The following is a 16,354-nucleotide window of genomic DNA, read 5'->3' as shown; positions in this document are numbered from 1 at the left end:
TGACTACCAGGGGGGTGGCGCAAAACAAAGGAAGGCCCCAGCTGGCAGCTGGCAACCGGGGAAAGAAGGCCCCAGCTGGCAGCCGGAAGGCCCCGATAGGTCCTGATTGTTGGCCAGGTCTAGGGAACCTACCTGTGCATGAATTTCATGCACCCGGCCTCTAGTTTTTATATATTATAAATACAGATGTCATATATATTTCTATTTACATATTTCATTTTATATATTACTAGTGCCCCAGTGCACCGATTCGTGCACATTGAAAGGAAATTAATTAGAAGGTGGCCAGCAGGGTGGGACTGGGTGAGACAGGCCAACTTCCCACGGTCCCTCCCTCACCGGCCACACCTGGGATGGCGCAGTGGCTTGAAGGTCATCTGCAGAGTGAGCGGGGTCCCTCTGGCAGGTGGGGTCCCTTGGCCTGGGCTGCAGGGATCAGGCCGAAACCGGCTCTCCAACATCCCCTGAGGGGTCCTGGATTGCGAGAGGGTGGTTCTCAGGTGACGCGCCCCAGAATCGGGCTCCCTCCTCTCTGGTTCTGGGTGCATCACCTAAGAACCGCTGCTGCCAAGTCACCGCAGCTTAGCAGCTCCTGCATTGAGCATCTGCCCCCTGGTGGTCAGTGTGCATCAGACCTACTGGCCGGTCAGACGGTCACTTAGCCTTTTATATATATATAGATATTTACATGTCAATAAATATATAATATATAATTTCTTCCCAATTGCTTGGTAATGAATAGCAGAGGCAGGACTCAAACCTAAGTCTGATTTTTAGCCTGTACCATTGTTTTCTCTGTAACAGAGCTCAAGCACTTGGACTATTTTTGGTTGGATTTTGTTTAGTTTTGGTTCAGATATTGCTGCATTTTGAAAAAGAAAGTCATAGCCAGAATGTGTGTGAATATTTAAATTATAAATGTAGACAGATACCAAAAACAAAGGTAGATAGGTAGATAGATAGATGAAACATTTGTATTGTCTCCTACCAGCAAATCTTCCATATGTGCCCTCTTCCTAAAATTCTCATGCAGGGCAAGCAAAGAGTTAGTGTTTGCTTTTGTCAAAATCAGCATCAGAATGTGTGGTGTCTGGTCCCTGGTCTGCATAGGGAATGGAAGAGGAGCCTTTCGGATGAATGTATGGCAGGTTGATATAATTGTGTTGGCAGAAAGGAATCTATTGATGGACAGCTGAGACCATCTTAAGTGTGACCATCCTATCTAATAAAGAGGGAATATGCTAATTGCCCCTCATGCTGTTGCAAAGATGGTGGCACCCACAGCCAACAAGGAGGAAATATGCAAATTGACTGCCCCATCCTCAAAGATGGCGGTGCCCACAGCCAATAAGGAGAGAATATGCTAATTGACTGCCCCGCCCTCAAAGATGGTGGTGCCCACAGCCAATAAGGAGGGAATATGCTAATTGACTGCCCCACCTCCAAGATGGCAGTGCCCACAGCCAATAAGGAGGGAATATGCTAATTGACTGCCACACCCTCAAAGATGGCGGCACCCAGTCCCCTCAGCCCTGCTGGGGTGGCAGGTGCGTCCAAGGCCGGGCCTGCCCTCAGGCGGGTCCAGCTGCTCTGCCCGCCTGCCTCTGGAGTCCCCCAGTACCCCTCGGGCCAGCCCGAGGCGCAGGCAAGCCTCAGATGGTGGCTGCCCAGCTGCCTAGGGCCACCTGAGGCTCAAGTAACCAGGGCCAGCTGAGGCTTGTGCTGCCGGCAGTGGCAGCAGCAGAGGTGTGATGGGGCATCACCTTCCCCTGATCGCCAGGTCACCTCCCACCTCTGAGGGCTCCTGGACTGTGAGAGGGAGCAGGCCCGGCTGAGGGACCCCCCTCAAGTGCATGAATTTTCATGCACCGGGCCTCTGGTCTTAAGTATAATAAAGTAGCAGATATTTGAAGAGAGGCAAAATACTCAAAAGTAGCAAGTGTTCATAATTTTTAGTTTGCATCTGCATTATATTTCTGATTAATTTCAAATAGCTGGCTATATGTTAAGTGAATATTTCTCTCTTTCTCTCCCTCTCTACATATACACACATAATTTTTATTAATATACAGCAAATATTTGTTAGTACCTGTAATGCCATGAATTCAGAAAAAGGCACTGCGCTTGGGCATGAGAGAAAGGGGAGGAAGGAATTAACGTGTGGTGAGCACTATTTGCCTGGCACCATACTAGCTGCTGCACACACATGGCCTATTCAGATTCTCTCCACAACAACAGCTCTGTCACGCAGCACAGCGGGATTCTCCCCATTTCACAGATAAAGAAGTGAAATTTGAGAGAGGTACCACTAACCTACTCAAATAGAGACAAGAGTGATCACCTGGTTAATGACTTGCTCTTCCTCCAGAATTTGAACAGGGCAATATGGGATTAGGGTAAGGAGATAGTGAAAGCAAAAGCTGAGGTGATGGGACGATGAGGAAACAGAGGCCTCCTGGAACTGTGAGTAAGCAGAACCCAAAACAGAGTGCAGAGAGTAAGACGATTGGTTGGAAATGTCCTGCTTGGTAATTCCAGGGAAGAGCTGAGTCACTGTAACTCTGAGGGTCTGACTACTGCCATTGAGGACAACTGAGATGGTCAGTTCCTCAAACTGCATTGGAGACGTCTAGTTCTTGAATTATGTCCTTTGTCTGTGAGGCCAGTCTGTCCCACATTTTTTTGAGATCCTGGAGAACGCTGGCCAAACCTCATGTCAGCTGTCTGCTGATGTCTGCATACCCACCCACAGCTGCCAAAGCAAGCATTTCTCCTCTTCCTCTTTCACCTTCCCGCTCTCAACACTGACCCAGAGTCCCCTGGAAGGTACCCTGAGAAATGTAGCTTTCAGGCTGCTGGCCCCTGAAAATCGAGAAATAGAAGGGAGAGAAGGGCCCTGAGATGTCAACAGACAATCCAGTCACCCTCCTGAAAGCAATGGGAGGCTACTGGTGCATTTTAAGGACAGAATGAAGTAACTCTATGTGTACTTTTAAAAGAGGAGTGATTAAAATGCAGAGAATGAATTGGGGGACAAAAGCAGCTTGGGGGGGTCTGTTAAGAGGTTCTTTTACTAGCCTGTTTGGACCCTGATGGCAACAGTGAAGACAGAGAGAGTAGACAAACTTTCACGGTGTTCGGGGGTACAGTGGATAAGACCTCATAAAGATTGGATGTGAATGAGAAGGAGTATCAGGGCTGACCCCAGGTTTCGGACTGTGCTCCCAGACTGATGGTGTTGCCCTTCACTGAGGTAGGAAAACTGCAGGGGGCCCAGCCAGAAGGAGGTACAGCTTCATTCCGTGTTCTCTTGCTTCCTGGAAGCCTTAACTCCCTGGACGGTAAAACCTTGTCTATCTGCCAGTACCTAGCACCAGGCCCTGCACATCGTAGGTCTTCCATGAGGAATTGCTACATTAGAGAGTCATCACCGCATATCTAACACTACCAGTGATGGCGAATTAATCTTCTATGAAAGAAAAAACAGCACCGAACTCCTGTCCCAGCTGGGCTGGTTAAAGGCAACAGCACGGAAAACTCACAAACAGCCAAAGAAGTAGGGAAAAAACCACACCAAGAGAACAAATCTCTGCGAGCAGATATATGTAGGCCACGATTATTCATCTAGACACTAATTCTGCCAAAGGGTTGGGGTGGATCCCAAGTACACGTAAACGCAACGAGGAACTCAGCAGAAGAAAAATGGTTTAGTCACCAGAGAAGATCAGACGCATTATTATGTGACAGAAGTTATAACAATCAAAATTATGAAAGACTTTTGTTTTATGTTGTGTCTAAGAAAGCACACTCGGGGTAAGAAAAAAAAAAAAGGACGTGGAGAAAAAGAGAAGGCATTAATATGGATATCGTTAAGGAGGGTATAAATTTTAAAAGAGCAGCACTAAATTATTTGAAGTGAAAGGAAGACTATGAGGAGAGAAGCTGCAAATGTGAAGAGAATAAGCCCCGTAAGTGTGCAGAATCAAAGACAGGCTGAATTAATGTGAAGTGTAAACTCAATGGAGGAGAAGGAAGGGCCAAGATAAATTACAGGAGGTGAAAGCAGCAGCAGGAGCAGGGGAGGAAAGACTAGAAACAAACAAACCGAAATCAGATGAAGAAGCCAAGTGCGGCCATAGGACCAGGTGAAAAAAATTAAAATTTTTAAAATCTCTTTCTTTTTTTTTTTTTTTTTTTTTTTTCAAAGCAAAATCTCACAGAATGGCAAGAAAAGAGGCGAGGGTCCGGCATGAGGCAAAGACGCATGCAGAGTCATTATGAAAACTAAATGTGTTTTCTGTTTAGTTTGGTTGCTTTGTGAATCTGGAACCATTTTGACATGTGGAAATATTCATTTCGATGTGCTTAAAGTGTATTGATTATGGTAATTGTTTTTTCTGTGTTAGTTGCAGTCCATTGTGATTTCCTATGGGCTACCGTAATTGCTTCTTAACCTGCCCTGTTGGCTAATTTGGTTTGGGAGAGGCGAGGTGACCTCTGCATGTCAGCCTCACCGTAATTACAAGACAGGAGTAGCGACGTCCAGTCAGAGAAGAGAAATGTGGAAAGAGGGAGGGTGCACTCCTCCGAGAGGAGCATGTGCAGGGTCGTGGGCACTGAGAGGCTCATAAGAAGGAGCATTTTGGTTTTTACCACTCCCTGGGCCAGTGGCTTTTTGCTCCAGGCTGTGTGGACAAGAGCAAGGGACAAAGAATGAACCATCATTTTGTAAAATTTCCTGAATTCATCGACGGACCTTAGTAGAAGAGAAACTACTTCCACATCCATTGTCATCATCCCTGCATTTTGCCTTTCCCATTCATTGTTCTGTCCCTGTTTTCCTGGAATTAAAGGAATTCTCAGAATCCCTATAGCATGCCATTTATACTTTGGAATTACCTAATCAGATATATAAACGGTCCATTTCAAATATGTTTTGCACCCATACCTGTCAGGATGGCTGCCCTGGTTTGTGCCTGTCTCTGGGATTACATGTTGATATTTACGTTTATGGGGTGAGGCAGTTATGAATAAGGAAAGTGGTCATGGTTTGCAAAAAGTCACCATGTACCTCATATCAAGGTGTCTAATAGTATCGGGATTTCTTTCACTATTTTTTCCTGCGTCGTGTCAGGTATTAATGAATATATGTTTTATCAATAGCTAGTGTTTATTGAGCTCTTACTATCAAGCACTATGCTTGGTTATCGCATTTAATGAAACAACTGTATAAGGCAGGCACTATTATGATCACTATTTTACAAAGGGAACAGGTTTTAAAAAGCTAAGAAGGTTGGCTATGATGCGCCTTGTAGCTGGTGGAGCTGTGATTTAAATTCAGAAAGTCTGACTTCTGAGTTCCTGCTTTTATCCTCTCTAGTGATCACGAACTGACTGCATTATACGTTTTATCTTGGTAGAGACTATCGTGACTTTGTATAGATTATAGTGGCCTCCTCTTTAGATGATTCATTTTTTGAATGAGTATTTATTAAGCTCCTCATACATACCAAGCAACTCTATTGGAAATATACTAAAAAGCAAGACAGACAGACTCTCAAAAAGCTTACTTTATAGCTTATTTTTAAAAGCTTATTTTATTTTTAGGGTCTCGTAGTGGGAGAGTCAAACCTCTCACAGGTTAATTTAATATTCTAATATCGTTAAAACATTCTTTCTATATTCATTAGGAAAAATTTAAAAAATCACTGCTGCTATTTGTTTTTATTACCATATTGGTGCATTTCCTTCAAATCAGTTTCTTAAGCTAACATTTCTTGTTTGCATACTATGTGCCAGGCACCAGACTGCGAGCTTTGCGCACATTATTTTACTCCTCAAAGCACTCCTTGTGCAGGAACTATTACTAGTCAGTTTTAAAAATGAAAAAAACAGGCTGAAGGAGGTTAAATAAGTTGCCCAGGAACACCCGACTGGAGCGCAGGAATCTGACCGCAGGCTGCCTGACACCAGAGTCCCCACTCCAACCACTGTGGCTCCTTCTTCACACGGATACGTGTTACATGTATTTTCCAAAAAAAAAAAAAAAAAAAAAAAAAATTTGGCATCCTGGCTTTTTTGTCTTATATTTTCCCACATCACTGAAATGTTTTCTGGTGTTTGTTTTAATTTTTTTTCCTGTGTGTGGTTCTTGTTTTCTATCTTTTGTTACCTGGATTGTGTTTGCTTTGCTTTTATCTACGCCAGTGGTTGGAAGGTGTGCTTTCTGTTTCCCGTTCTCGTAGCGGTTGTCTTTGAACTAAACAAAGACCGCCCAAATGAGGGCACACAGACACTGTTCACGCAGAGCTGGCCGCGGGAGTCCTCAGCCCCCTCCCTTGTGTTTCTCAGAGGCTCCAAGCAGGAGGGCAGTGGGAAGCTTTATAGGAAAGGGAGGCTTCAAGTATGTTTTCTGTTTTGAGGCTGTTGCCACCGGGAAGCGGGAGGCTGGCTAAGGAGAAGCGGGGCATAGGATGGGATCCGTTCGGGGAGCATTTGGACTTTCTCTGGTTGGTCCTGAGTTGGACAAAGCAAAGACAAAGAATTGGGAAGTTGGCAGTCATTGCCCAAGTCTCAGCCGTTCCAGGCCAGTGGCTGCAGAGCTGGTGATTTGGCTCCTGGTCTGGTTGCTCCCAAGGTTTTGGGTCATGGTTTTTTCGTCATGTATTGTCTGGCCATTGTCCATTTGTATATTGGTTTCTCTCTTTCCAGGAATTACATTTGGGGTCTTGTTTTAATCGTTCCAAGTACAAAATGACATCATGTGGTCAGATGGGTTATTCATCACACTGAGATCTTCAGTCTACACTCACACTTCCTTTTGATTCTGTTAACTAACCTGGGATTTTCAACAAAGGTTGTTATAAATGTATTGATTTTAGATTGCATTTTCTGCCTCAAATTGTGACCAAAATTTAGATTCTATGTTTTAATGTTTACAGCCTGTCTTTACACCCCAGCATCTCCATTTCTGAGTTCTGGATCCTTAGGTTTGACTCAGAATTGTTTCCAGTCCTCTACATGCCTGAGAATTTCCCTCTGGTTAGCTTGCTCCCTTTGTAAAATGGGATTGGGGACAATAATAATACATTAAGAGTGCTCAGCAAAGTGTACAGCATCTGGGGGGTGTTTCCTAGCCACTAGCTACTTTATTATCATCATAATTATTATTATTATAGTTCACAATAAAAGGCAGCTTGGCTAGGTTTTTAATACCTTCTACTCTCAACCCTATAAACATTGTTTCATTGTTGAATTATTAACCTGATTTTTCTCATTTTTCTTTTTATTTTTCTGGCAGTGGAATAGAGGGGTTTTTTTCTTTAACTTTATAATTCAGTTTTTTTCTTTAACTTTATAATTCAGTTGGGTTTTTTTGGTTTTATGTTTGGGTTTTTTTTCTGGGTTGTGTTGCAGTGTGAGTCTCTGGTGTTTTTCCTGAAACTTGTTGAGCCCATTCAGTATGCATACTAGTACTCAGTTTTGCTTGCTTCCTTGTTTCTAATCTAGTAGAGTTCCCTCCAGTTTTAAGGTTATGGCTTCCGTTCAGACGGTCCTGGTGCCTCCCTCTGGAGGACCCTAATCTTAGACCAGAGGCTGGTCCTCCAACCCGTCACGTGTGGGTCCCGTCACGTGTGGGTCCGTTGCTCCTTTTCCCCCGGCGGAGTTCTCGAGAGGCTTCGCGTTCCTCACCCAGGCCACCGATAATGACCTGTCCTTAGATTCTGATCCTTCCTGCTCCTGGTTCTGTGATTACGTGTTGGCTTTCCTTTATTCCATCATTTCACCTTCTCTCCATTTTGTTGTTTTCTCTCACTGATGTTATCCTCCTTTTATGGCTTCTTGCTCTTGTCCTAAAACAACCATGTCTTTTTGAATCCTATTGAAGTTACCAAGCAGTTTTCTTTAAAAAAAAAACAACACAAAAAACAACTACCTGTTTCTAGTAAAAGTCCATTTTCAAATGTCTGGTCTTCCTCAGAGTCTCCAGGGTAGCGTTGCCTTTCCCTTGTTCCACATTATTTTTCATAGGTTCTGGATCGGGGTCTTCTACTGGCTTATTTGTTTCATTTTTATGTGCTGGGTTTTTACACTTGATCTTAGCCAAAAGGCTGAGAACAGATGTGTGCTGGGTTTTTTTAATCCATATTGGAACAAGGAAACTGTATCCAAATAGTGTCAGCCAATAGACAAAATCTGCAAAAGGCCCGTGTGTCCTCCTGCTACTTGGACGCTATTTGAACTCTGTGCTCAGAATTCAACAGGAAGGCAGAGCAGTGTGCTGCACTTTGGTCCAATGGCTTATGTTGCTCAACTAGGTTAGCACTGCTGGTCTGAGATAGAGTTCTCTCCTGCTGCCTGCCTTCAGCACTTAACTTTTTATTTTATTCATTTAGCAAATGTTCCCTGAGTGCTGCCCACCCCTAGCCGGGAAACGCTCTGTGTCCTGGGGTACAGGAGTGGGTAAGACCAGCACGTACCAGTGCCTGCTGCCTCCACTGCCTGTACAGTTGTTTTCTGAGAGCTGTCTTCACGGCTGAATGTAGAAAGAAAGAGTCAGGCCAATGACAAACAAAAGGCCAGTAGCAATCTAGCTGCCGTGGAGGGATGTCTGTCCTCATCTCCGGCTGGGGTAGGTTTCCAGCAAGGAGGGCATTTGCCCCAACTACATATGACAAGAAGCTCAACCAATGGCTCTTTCTAGTTCAGTTCTGTTGATCTTCACCATTAATGAAAAGTCTTCTCAAAGTCTGTCCTTAGTTTTAACACTTAATGCTAGTTTTTAGTTATTTAGAGTTCCTCTGTCTTCATGGGTGTTCTCGGTAAAACACTCAGACAGGTATTTTCTACCACAGTGTTGGTATCATTTCAAACCTGGAGCGTTGATTTTTCACTGTTGAGTTTTGGAGTGAATGTGAGCTATTTAATGCCAGTATCTCGTAGGAAGGCAGGGATGCAGCCCTGAGCCTTCAGAGAGCTGTCAGAGCTAGCAGCAGAGCCCTAGAGATCAGCAGAGAAGGGGCATGCGGATCCTCGCATGAAAGTTGATATGCTCTCCAATGATGAGAGGAAACCAGAGGGCCAAGACTGTGTTTTTAGAATTGTCAATATTTAGGGGACAAAAGGAGAAAAATAAGCAAATTCATTGATCTGGGTTGATTCTATTTTATTTTTGCTCTCCTGTGAAAATTTATATATAAATAAATATCCCATCAGATCTTGATTATCTACTTTGCTAAAAATGCATGATGACCTGGGATTTTTTTCCCTTCACAAACTGTCCCTATGTCTGGAGAGAAGTTGGAATCAGTCAGGTAAGGATTGAACCTCTAGTTCATTAGGAAGTGTGTCCTGAGCACCTTTCTGAAATAGAACACATATCCACCATGTGAGAATCCTGTTCTCTACCTACTACCATTATTTGAAAGCTTGCCAAGTTGCAGGCACTGTGCTAAGCACTTTACATGCATTGTTTCATTTAATCTCCATGACAATAGTGTGGGGTAAGTAACTGTTATTACACCCAATTTACAGTCAGAAAGTTGCCTATGACAGAAATTCTGCGACTTACCCAGTCACATAAGACAAGAGTGGCAGAGTCAGGATTTGGTGCTAGTCTAGTCACTAAGCCTGTTATCCTACATGAGTGCTCTACTGCATCTCAAATGTCCTCACACATGCATGTGGGTGCGTGTGCACACACCCACACACACACGGCAACTGCACAAGTATATGAGGAACTACATGTGTTAATGTTCAGGGATTTTTTAAAAATACATAGAATGAATTTTATTTGATTTCCATGCAAAAGAAGTGTCAGAGAGTTGCTTTGAAACCTATTGCTTATTCTAATACTCAAAACATATATCAGCTCTTTTCTTTTGGAAATATATTCAGAATTATTTTATCAAACAAATATTAGTTTCAGGAATTGACAGCCATACCTTGTCTCTGACCAGAAAGTATGGAACATTCATTCACCAGATTTGTCTCCAGGTGACTTTCAGTTATTATAAAAGATAATTTTTTCCCACTCCAATAAAAATTTCCCCCTATATGAATCTTAAAACAAAATAATGTAAGTTCCTTATGGTTCTATAACTATAGTACAGGAACAATCTATGCATCTATTAAAATTCAAATGAATGAACACCGTATAGAAACGTGGGAAATGCCATTATGTTAACTTGAAAGGTGGAATGCATACTATGCCTGCTTTATGTAAAAATACATATAGACGACTACAGGGACTGGAAGGTAATTTGCAAATATAAAAACAATTAGAATTATGAGGGATATTTCAAACTTTTTCAAAATGTTCTCAAATAGTTTACTATCTTAAAGCTCGTCTTTATGCTAGTCAAAACCTCCCTCACTTTCTCATGCTCTAGACAGCTCCGTTAAATGGACCAGTAGCCTGTGGACAGTAACTCGCAAGGAAAATCAAAGGCCTCTGCCGGTTCTTTGAGAATCACTAACTAACCCTGGGCTAGGAGGTTCTCCTCTCTATAACAAAGCACCATAGCTTTCTAGCAGATTTTCTTTGCTGTGGCTCTTTTGAAAGCTGTTATTTTCCTCTCAAATGTATAATTATTTAAATATTCAAGTTCACTTAAAGCTGCTGCTTTCACAGGGGGCGTATTAAACTTCCTTGATTAAGAAACTACAGCACTTTATTCACTGTATTATCAAATGTAAACTCCCCAGCCAGCATTAAAGTCTTCAAATCACCCATCTTCTCCCCTGGCAATACTTCAGTAAAGCTTTCCCCATCAAGACTTCTCTCTACTGGTTCCTTTTTCCCTTGTTTGACATATTCACCATGATCTAACACTTTACATATGGGATTAAAATAATTACAAATACAGTCCCTGTATTCTGATAATTTGTGTTTCATCTCTTTATTTTTTAATAAAATAAAGTATTACAGATAAGATCCAGGTCTTTGTTCCTTTCCTCAGGCCCCTTCTTCCCCTCCTTCTCTGGAGGCAGCTACGATCATGGATTTGTGGAGGGGCTTCCAATGTTTTCTTTTAAACATTTGCATTGATTTCACAGAGGAAGAGAGAGGGAGAGAGAGGTAGAAACATCAATGATGAGAGAGAATCATTGATCAGCTGCCTCCTGCATGCCCCACACTGGGGATCAAGCCCGCAACTGGGGCATGTGCCCTGACCAGGAATCGAATCCTTAACCTCCTGGTTCCTAGGTCGACGCTCAACCACTGAGCCACGCCAGCTGGGCCGAATATATGTTTTAACTTATATATGTATTGGTGCATAGAATTTTCATACGTTCTTTTAAGATTTACATAAATGTCATTGTTCTCTACCTCTTCTGCAACTTGCTTTTTCCATTCAACATTGTTTTTGAGATCCATCTACATTGTACTGATAGACTTTGATTTTATTCATTTATTTTAAGTTCCCTGCAGCATATTAATTGTCCTGTGATTGTTGCAATGTACTGGAAAACAAAAGATATATTTCTAAAAGATCTTGAGTCACTCCCTGTGTGGCAGGAGAAAAACTCTCGCCTGCAGAGCCGTCTGCCATGTTTGATTTGAGGCGTGGTGTGGAGTGTCTTTCAAGTGTGAGCACAAGCTCTGAAGTAAGCAGCATCTGGTCCAGGCCAGGATAATGTGTGCTGACTGGGTGAGGGACCAGAGGGGATTTAAAATATAATTATGCTTAGAGCCTGTGTTATTTAAGATCCCATACCTCCCTCCCAGTGAGATCCTGTCCCACTGGTGTGGTTGACGGCTGTGTTCTTCTGCTGCGGAAAAGAGAGAACTCGAGTAGCCTGACGTCTCTTTGGCGTTTGTCTGGTGCGCAGAGACAGACGCGGGTCCCAGCATCCCCTCTGTAGTGGGTGAGCGGTTGGTGACCACAGTGGAACAGGCACAGGAAATGCAGCTGCTTGCAGTATCGTTTCCGTGTAAGCAGGCGTCCTGCAGAGTTCTTCTGTCTGTCTTCCATTAAAGGTCTACACACGTTCCTGTCGGGGAGGATCAAGTCCAGCACATGGAGCTAGTTCAGGACCTAGCACGAGGATTTAACAAGAAGTATGGGGAGTTCTTCCCGGTGCCCAAGTCCATTCTAAGTAAGTAACAAACATGTGATTGATAAATTGGAGCTGTTTATAATCCTTTCATATTTTAAAAAAAATTTATTGTTGAATTACAATCGACATACAATATTACATTATATTCCAGGTTATACAACATAGTGATTAGATATTTATATAACTTACAAAGTGGCCACCCCGGTAAGTCTAGTAATCAGGGTATGTGTCAAAGAGAAGTCTGTATAATGGACCAAAGCTTAGAACTTTCTTGGCACTAAACTTTAACAACTAAAAATAATAATTTTTATGTATAAAGTATTATGCAATTTAACACACACACACACACACACACACACACACACACACACACACACCCTCATTTGGTAGATCAGGTAGCTTTCCCTATGTTATGGATGAGGAAACTAAGGCCTGGCAGGGCTAACTTTGTGTTCAAGTCCTGTGTCAAACGTGGGCCCTATATTGAGTTCTGCTTCCAAAACCAGTTTACCTTCACTTCCCTATTCACAATAAAACAAAAGGTATGAGATTGAGAACTGCTGGGTCATAATGTAGATAAAACAAGAGGGTGTTGATCATCCTCACACTCTGCCTTCTTAAATGCACAGCTGAGGTGGAATGGACAGTCCACCTACTGAATCCGAGACCTTGGCTGCAACGTGCTGGGCTGTGCTAGTCTGAAATCTTTTTTTTTTTTTTAAATAAATTTTATTGATTTTTTACAGAGAGGAAGGGAGAGGGATAAAAAGTTAGAAACATTGATGAGAGAGAAACATCGACCAGCTGCCTCCTGCACGCCCCCGACTGGGGATGTGCCCGCAACCAAGGTACATGCCCTTGACCGGACGCGAACCTGGGACCCTTCAGTCCGCAGGCCGACGCTCTATCCACTGAGCCAAACCGGTTAGGGCTGGAATCTTCTTGAGGAAAGAAGCTGTACACCTCTATCAACATACGTGTAGCTGTGTAAACCTGTGGCAGGGGCAGAAATCACAAAACCTAAGCTCTGTCCATCTTTATTAAACTGACAGCATTTTAAAGGCGTATACCATGCACCCAGTATCAATCTCGAAACCTAAGTTGGGTATAAATGTCTAAGTTATTCCCACAGATAAATTCAGGGCACCCCACGCACCCAAATCAACCTTCTTTGAGTAATAAATAACATTTTAATGTTTTGGCCTATTGTTATTTTACCGATTTCAACTTTATATGCTTCTGTAATAACCATAAAACAGGCACTTATTACTAACACTAGTCTATGAAGCACAGCTTAACATCTTGATTCTATCAGCATAATAAGCAAACTTCGTGTGTGTGTGTGTGTGTGTTCGTATGTACTTATATAATCATGGGTAAAGAATTGGAAGGAGTCACACAGATTGTTAAAACTGGTTTGGGGACAGGAAGGGCAGTGGTTATGGGTAGGGGGTGATTAGCCAGTAGAGAAACAGAGGGGAAGAGAGAGGGAGAGGAAAGAAATAGACAACACTTTTTTTTAATGGTGTGCACAGCAAAAACAGTGATTGATGCAATTTTATTTATATAATACTATTGTACTTTTTTTTAAAATATATATTTTATTGATTTTTTACAGAGAGGAAGGGAGAGAGATAGAGAGCTAGAAACATCAATGAGAGAGAATCATCGATCAGCTGCCTCCTGCACATCTCCCACTGGGGATATGCCCGCAACCCAGGTACATGCCCCTGACCGGAATCGATTTTTTTTAATGTTGTCATTGTTTTGTTCTTTGTTTTGTTTTGTTTGGGATGTGTGTGTTGTGTTTTTACCTAAGCATCGATGAAGAAAGTAAAATCTCTCCGTGATCCTTCTGCCAAAATGTCGAAATCAGACCCCGACAGACTAGCCACCGTCAGAATAACAGACAGCCCAGAGGAGATAGTGCAGAAGTTCCGCAAGGCGGTGACAGACTTCACCTCGGAGGTCACCTATGACCCGGCCCACCGCGAGGGTGTCTCCAACCTGGTGGCCATCCACTCCGCCGTGACAGGGCTCCCCGTGGAGGAAGTGGTCCGCCAGAGTGCCGGCCTCGACACTGCTCACTACAAGCTGCTGGTGGCAGATGCTGTGATTGAGAAATTCGCTCCAATTAAGAGTGAAATTGAAAAACTGAAGATGGACAAGGACCACTTAGAGAAGGTTTTACAAATGGGGTCAGCAAGAGCCAAGGAATTAGCATATCCTGTGTGCCAGGAGGTGAAGAAGCTGGTGGGGTTTCTATAGGAAGTTTCAACTGATCACAGAAAGGCTCTTCTGTTTTGTGGTCTGTGCACTCCGAGAAAGGCAGCTTTCCTCCTGGACAAGCAGAAAATTGTAGTTTGGGGGCTATTTAATTTGGTGTACTTGATATTGGCTTCATTTGATGAAGAATGTTTTGTGGCCTGCAAATAGAGCAGGATTCTAAATCCCATCAGCAAAATGCTGTGGCCAGGAAAGAAAAAAGCAAAGAAGGCATAGCTTTCTGAGTCCTCAATATTTGAGGCACACACTTCCCAGCCTGATTTACATACACAGATGTGACCGAGGTGACTGGTAATTTGGCAAAAGGGGGTATCATCTGTGTCTTTCTCAAGTGCAATCATAGGCGGTCAATTTATCCGTCCCAACCCTTTTACAGTAATAGGGAGAGGTCTCAGACTTACAATCCTTGGGATGCCATTGGGACCAACTTGTATTTGAATCTCATAAAAATAAGTTGATTAATATAGTTCATTTGTCACTGAGATGGTGCCTGATTTAAAGCATTTAAGCTGCTTAACTTGTTTCCCAAGAGATTATACTGATTGTTTTGGCAAGTATTTTTTTGTGTGTTTTTGTTTTAAATTCAGAGATTCATATAATCTTTTTAAAAGACTGTGTTATTTCAACTTGATATATTTATTGTTCAAGAACCCAGACCCTAGATGATGTTCCTAGTAGGTACTTCCAACCCCCTGTGAAATACATAGGAGAGGAATTGCCATTTTACATAGAGGGAAGGGAGACACAGAGGACACAGTTGGCTCAAACAGTATCTCTCAGGAAGTGAGAAGCAAATCCAAGATGGAAACCTTTGCTCCTTACATGAGCCTCCAACCTTTTGAAGGTGGGTCCTGGAAATATAAGACCTGTACTACGAGACTGTTTCTATCAGTAACTCAACCAATGCCGGCTTTCAATCTGGTTTCTACCAGCCTTGGTCACATTTGCTCCTCTAGTCCCCAGGCAGGTCCCCTGTACTTATTGCAGAGGCACTTCCAAGTAGACCCTGCCAGACAACAACAGCTGGGAGGCCGGAGAAGTGTGAGTAGAAACCTCCCATGTTCTTCTACCTCATCTCTCTAAGTAATAACAAGTCACTCTGAAACCTGCACTCCCATTTCCCACCCCTGAAAATGGGAAGGGTAATCCTGACTTGCCAGGGTCTGTTAGCAAGATTGATTTTGTAACAGAAATTGCTTATCATTTTTTGCCAATGAGTATAATGATTGTCATTTATACACAAAAGACTAGTATGTTGGGCAAAGACTTTTTACTCATGTTTCTTAAGAGAGGAATGTAAAAAGGTCCTTGTATTAACAGATATAAATCACAAAACACCGCATCCCAGAATCCAAAGTAAAAGACCCCTTTTTGGATCCTTTCTTGGAATGGGGTATCAATGATTCTAGAGGAGTCTCTTTGGGCATATTTCTTCCAAGGCTGTTTTATTTTTCCTTTCAGATGAGCCCTATTATGAATACTGGAAAAAGACATTAAAGTTGGATCTATCAAACCAATGGTCTATTTGCTTGTCTCTCTGTGTTTCTTTACCCCCTGCAACACCTTTTGTCCACAGAACTACAGGCACCATGGAAGGCATCTCAGAGGAGAGAAACCAGACGATTTGTGATGACTTCCGAGGAGCAAAACCCTGCACAGGTGAGGTCGGCTTGTGAGCATCCTGCTGTTACTCTTTGAAAGTGACCAAGGGCTCAAGTCCAAAGTCAGCCTGTAATGACTGAGACATGCCCAATAATGAAGTATGGGGTTTGTTGGTTGGTTTGATGCACACCATGCAGATGTTGATCATGAAACAGATACCACTGAGCTCTCACTACGTGTCAGCCATTACACTAAACATCTTATAATTTTTCCCGAGTTACAGAGTGAATATGATTAAAAAAAAAAGTGGGGGGGAGACAGACAGAAAACAGTAGAGAGTCAAAACAATAATTATGTTTTTATGACTGGTTATTGATTTTCTTCTCTCTATTCTAAACTCCCT

The 16,354-nt window shown here is 42.8% G+C and overlaps 1 protein-coding gene across 5 annotated transcripts in view; it reads left to right on the top strand.

Annotated features, from left to right (window-relative positions):
- WARS2 (tryptophanyl tRNA synthetase 2, mitochondrial) overlaps positions 1-15,873 on the top strand; it is a 67,134-nt gene extending 51,261 nt beyond the window's left edge. For all 5 annotated transcript variants that reach the window (XM_059674067.1, XM_059674069.1, XM_059674070.1 and 2 more), the window contains 2 exons: positions 11,984-12,102; positions 13,883-15,873. In XM_059674067.1, the coding sequence (XP_059530050.1) occupies positions 11,984-12,102; positions 13,883-14,331 (568 nt within the window). In that variant the 3' untranslated portion in view covers positions 14,332-15,873. The remainder of the gene's footprint in view (positions 1-11,983; positions 12,103-13,882) is intronic.
- Positions 15,874-16,354: the final 481 nt, after the last annotated feature.

This window comes from Myotis daubentonii, chromosome 18 (assembly GCF_963259705.1).
Source record: "Myotis daubentonii chromosome 18, mMyoDau2.1, whole genome shotgun sequence".
NCBI lineage: Eukaryota > Metazoa > Chordata > Mammalia > Chiroptera > Vespertilionidae > Myotis > Myotis daubentonii.
The sequence above is the reverse complement of the archived record's forward strand: the minus strand, read 5'-3'. Positions and strand labels throughout refer to the sequence as shown.